Source organism: Arachis ipaensis, chromosome B09, assembly GCF_000816755.2.
Source record: "Arachis ipaensis cultivar K30076 chromosome B09, Araip1.1, whole genome shotgun sequence".
Lineage (NCBI taxonomy): Eukaryota > Viridiplantae > Streptophyta > Magnoliopsida > Fabales > Fabaceae > Arachis > Arachis ipaensis.
Window position 1 is genome coordinate 99,185,004 of NC_029793.2, and position 4,806 is coordinate 99,189,809.

The 4,806-nt window shown below is 39.3% G+C and overlaps 1 protein-coding gene across 1 annotated transcript; it reads left to right on the forward strand.

Moving 5' to 3' along the window:
* Nucleotides 1-2,835, forward strand: LOC107615698. The gene is made up of 3 exons (XM_016317740.1): nucleotides 1-180; nucleotides 277-512; nucleotides 2,457-2,835. Exons 1-3 carry the CDS (start codon nucleotides 1-3, stop codon nucleotides 2,833-2,835), a joined length of 795 nt encoding a protein of 264 aa, XP_016173226.1.

Sequence of the window (4,806 nt, forward strand, 5' to 3'; positions counted from 1 at the left end):
ATGGAATTGGATGCTATTCTTGCTCAGAACAAGGCCATGTCACAGCAAATTAATACTATTACTCAACATTTGAGTGGAATGCAAGTCTTAGCTGTTAATACTCAAGATACTTCCTATGACATGAGTGGTGGCTTCCCTCAAGGTGAGAATTATGATTATGCTCAATTTCCTCCCGAACAGGTTAGTTACATGGGAAATTCCTCTAGAAATCCCAATAATGATCCCTATTCCAAGACTTTCAATCAGGGGTAGAGGAATCACCTAAACTTTGCGTAGAGGGATCAACCTCAGAGGCAGCAGAATTTCAATAATTCTCAGGGTAATTTTAATCAGAATAATTTCAATAACCGTCAGTTCCAACTCTCTCAACCACAACAAAAACCGTCTCTCCCTCAGAACACATCTGACTTGGAATCTATAGTTGCAGAACTCTCCAAGAGTACTCATAGTTTTATGCAGGAAATCAGAGCTTCACTCAGAAACTTGGAGATTCAAGTGGGTCAGTTGAGCAGGCAAGTGTTTGAAAAGCCTCCCAATATCTTTCCCCATTTTTAGTTTGTTTTAAGTTAGTTTCATGCATTTTCTTAGGAAATAAGTAAGTATTTGGTTGAATATGCATTCATACCTTGATTCAAACAAACATTGTGAATTCTAGACAATTTCATGAGAATAATGCAAGGATTGAATGATAAAATGGATGATGCATCATCTCATGATTAAGAGCAAGACTTTAATGCACTTTGTTCGATTGATTTCAGGTAACAAAAAGCACAGAAAAGCCACGTTAGTGGCCATGTTAGTGCTACTAACGTGGCCATTAACGTAGAGGAAGAGGTAGCTTGCAACGTTAGTGGTGAAGTTAGCACCACTAACGTGTTCGAAGGGCAAATAAGCCCACGTTAGTGCCTAACGTGGGCACTAATGTGGAAGAATGAAGAGCTTGAAACGTTAGTGGTGAAGTTAACACCACTAACATTAGGAATGGCCAAGGATGCCCACGTTAGTGGCCACGTTAGTGCCACTAATGTGGGCATTAACGTGGAACAAAGGGGAGGTTTGCAACGTTAGTGGTGAAGTTAGCACCACTAACGTGTTCAAGCCAAGGATTGCCCACATTAATGGCCACGTTAGTGCCACTAACGTGGGCCATTAACGTGGAGAAAGGGTGTTAGCAACGTTAGTGGTGAAGTTAGCACCACTAACGTGCTTGAGTGTTAGGAAAGGCTATGTTAGTGGCCACTTTAGTGCCACTAATAGTGGGGTTAACGTGACTCAAGAGGGTTAGGGGACGTTAGTGACCAAGTTAGTGTTACTACGTCTTCGAACCTGGAATTTGCACTTAACGTGAACCACACTAACGGCCTGACTAACGTGAAAGCCACCCAATTCAAAATCTCCCAGCAAGCTGAGCAAAGCCCACTGAGATCGTAACTGCTTCAACTGAGATCAAAGGCCCACATCCAAAGACTTGCAGAGTTAACTGAAGATTAGAGAAGTAGTATATATAGGGGTAGTTTTGAACTAGAAGAAAAAAAGGGGGGGACCTAGGGGATCCAGGATTATAAACACTCTGTATTTACTTTTCTCTGCAATTCAGTTTTTACTTTCAATGTATCTTACATTTTTCCATTCCCAGAGCTATGAACAACTAAACCCACCTTCATTGGGTTAGGGAGCTCTGTTGTAATTCAATCGATCATTAATAGTTCTTATTCTTCTTCTTCCTTCCTTTCTCTTTGATTTACTTGAAAGCTTTCGATCTTCATCTAATTGAGTAACTGTCTCGGAAGAGAAGTTGCTCATACTTGGATTTCCTCTGAACCTTGGAAGAGGAATGAGAAAATCATGCTAGAAATGCTTTCTCATGTTGGACCGGATTGGGGGTTGGATGGATATAGTGACATATAATTCTACCAATACTTTGATTTGGAAAAACATGTGGTATAATTAGTGATCGAACTTCATCTTTTCCCATGAAAAATTAGATCAAGGAATTGGGCAATTGCTCAAGCTTAGAGAGATTGAATTGCCAAGAAATTGGAATTCAATCACCTAAGATTACCAAGAGATCAATGAGTTGCATGGATTGAGGAAAAGATGAGAATGAACTTGATCCGGAGAATACAATATCTCCTGAGCCCAATGAACCTCCCATTTTTTATCTCCCCATTCTTTATATTCTGCTGTTTACATTTATGTTTATCATCCTCATTCCCATTTAAGTTCCTACAATATACTTTCTGCACTTTACATTTTGCCATTTACTTTCCATTATTTACATTCCTTGCTATTTACGTTTTCTGCCATTTAAATTTCTCCAAATCTCAATTTAAATCTGTTTACTTCAACTAGAACATTCCTCCGATTAAAGTTGCTCAATCAATCAATTCCTGTGGGATTCGACCTCACTCTACTATGAGTATTTACTTGACGACAACTCGGTATACTTGCTGAAGGAAATTTATAGAGATACAGATTTTCGTGCATCAAAGTGGTAAAGTAGCAGGTTCTGAGGCAAAGGTTAGTGAGGAGCCTGTTGAAAAAGAAGCTCCAGAGAAGGACAAGAATAAGGTGGAGCACAACCCCCTTAGACACCCGGATAACCCTTTTCTAGTTGATCTTGAGACACGTTCGGCGTTGCCTAAGGCACCTGAGTACAAGCGTAAGATGCCATATCCTCAAAGGCTTCAGAAGGCCTCCAAAAACAAGCAATTTTCCAGATTTTTAGAGATCTTCAGGAAGCTTCAGATCAATATTCCTTTTGTAGAGGCCCTTGAGGAAATGCCTCTTTATGCCAAGTTTATGAAGGAATTGTTGAGTAACAAGAGGAACTAGAAAGAGAGTGAAACAGTGGTGCTAACAAAGGAATGCAGTGCCATTATCCAGCAGGACCTTCCTGAGAAAACGCAGGATCCTGGGAGCATTTTGATTCCTTGCACCATTGGAGACATCACTATTCAGAGAGCTTTATGTGATCTTGGAGCTAGCATTAATCTCATGCCACTTTCGCTAATGAGAAAGCTCCAAATTGATGAGGTAAAACCTACTCGTATTTCTCTTCAACTTGTTGACCATTCAATTAAATTTTCTCTTGGAATTGTTGAGAATTTACTTGTGAAAGTAGGCCCATTTATTTTTCCTACTGATTTTGTAATATTGGACATGGAAGAGGACAAAAATGCCTCTATTATCCTTGGGAGACCCTTTTTAGCTACAGGTAGAGCCCTTATTGATGTGAAAAAGGGTGAATTAACTCTAAAGTTCAATGAAGAGGAGGTAGTCCTTAATGTGCTTGAGGCTCTGAAACACCCTAGTGATTTTGAGGGGTGTATGAGAGTTGATCTTGTTAAACCACTTGTTCAAGAGGATAATTTACTTGAGATTGATAACTCACCACCTCAAGAGGGGGAACCACACGCCATTCATAAAGAGGAAGGGCCTCCGAAGCTTGAGTTGAAGCCCTTGCCTCTCTCTTCGAAGTATGCATTCCTAAGCGAGCATGATTCTTATCCAGTGATTATTAGCTCCTCTTTGAGGCATGAGGAGGAGGAGGCATTACTTCAGGTACTTAAGAGTCATAAAAAAACTCTTGGGTGGACCATTAGTAATTTGAAGGGGATTAGTCCAGCTAAGTGTATGCGCAAGATCTTGCTTGAGGATTATGCTAAACTGGTTGTGCAACCACAAAGGCGATTCAATCCAACAATGAAAGAAGTGGTCCAAAAAGAGGTAATGAAGCTTTGGGAAGCCAGGATTATTTACCAAATTTATGACAATCCATGGGTGAGTTCTGTGCAAGTGGTTCCCAAGAAAGGAGGGATGACAGTGATCAAGAATGAAAGAATGAGCTAATTCCCACAAGGACCGTCACTGGCTGGTGAATGTGTATTTTTTACAGAAGGCTTAACATAACTACAAGAAATGATCACTTTTCTTTGCCTTTCATTGATCAGATGCTTAAGAGCTTAGCCAACCATGCTTTTTACTGCTTTCTAGATAGATATTCTGGCTATAATCAGATTGCTGTAGACCTTCAAGATAAAAAAAGATGGCATCCACATGTCCCTTTGGAGTATTTACTTATCGGAGGATGCCATTTGGACTCTATAATGTCAGAGCAACTTTTGAGAGGTGTATGCTTTCATCTTCTCAGATATGGTTAAAAAGTTCATTCATGTATTTATGGATGTTTTTTCTGTTTTTGGTAATTCTTTTGAATCTTGCCTTAAGCATTTATCCTTAGTCTTGAAATGGTGCCAAGAATCAAATCTTGTTTTGAATGGGAAAAATATCATTTTATGGTAATTGAAGATATTGTTCTTGGGCACTGAATTTCAAGCAAGGGGATTGAGGTTGATAAAGCTAAGGTGGAGGTAATTGAAAAATTATCACCTTCCACTAATGCAAAGACAATTAGGAGTTTCTTGGGACATGCAGGATTTTATAGAATATTTAAAAAGGATTTTTCTAAGATTGCTAAACTTTGAGCGACCTCTTGGTTGCTGACATTCCTTTTAATTTTGATAATGATTGTTTGCATGCCATTGAAACTCTGAAAGCTAGGCTTGTCTCTGCTCCCATCATAGCTCCTCCCAACTGGGATTTACCATTTGAATTGATGTGTGATGCCAGTGATTATGCTATAAAAGCTGTCTTGGGGACAGAGACAAGACAAGCTTATGCACGTCATTTACTATGCTAGCCGTGCAATAAATGATGCGCAAAAGAATTACACAACTATAGAAAAAGAATTACTAGCTGTAGTATTGCATTTGATAAGTTTAGATCCTATTTAATTGATTCCAA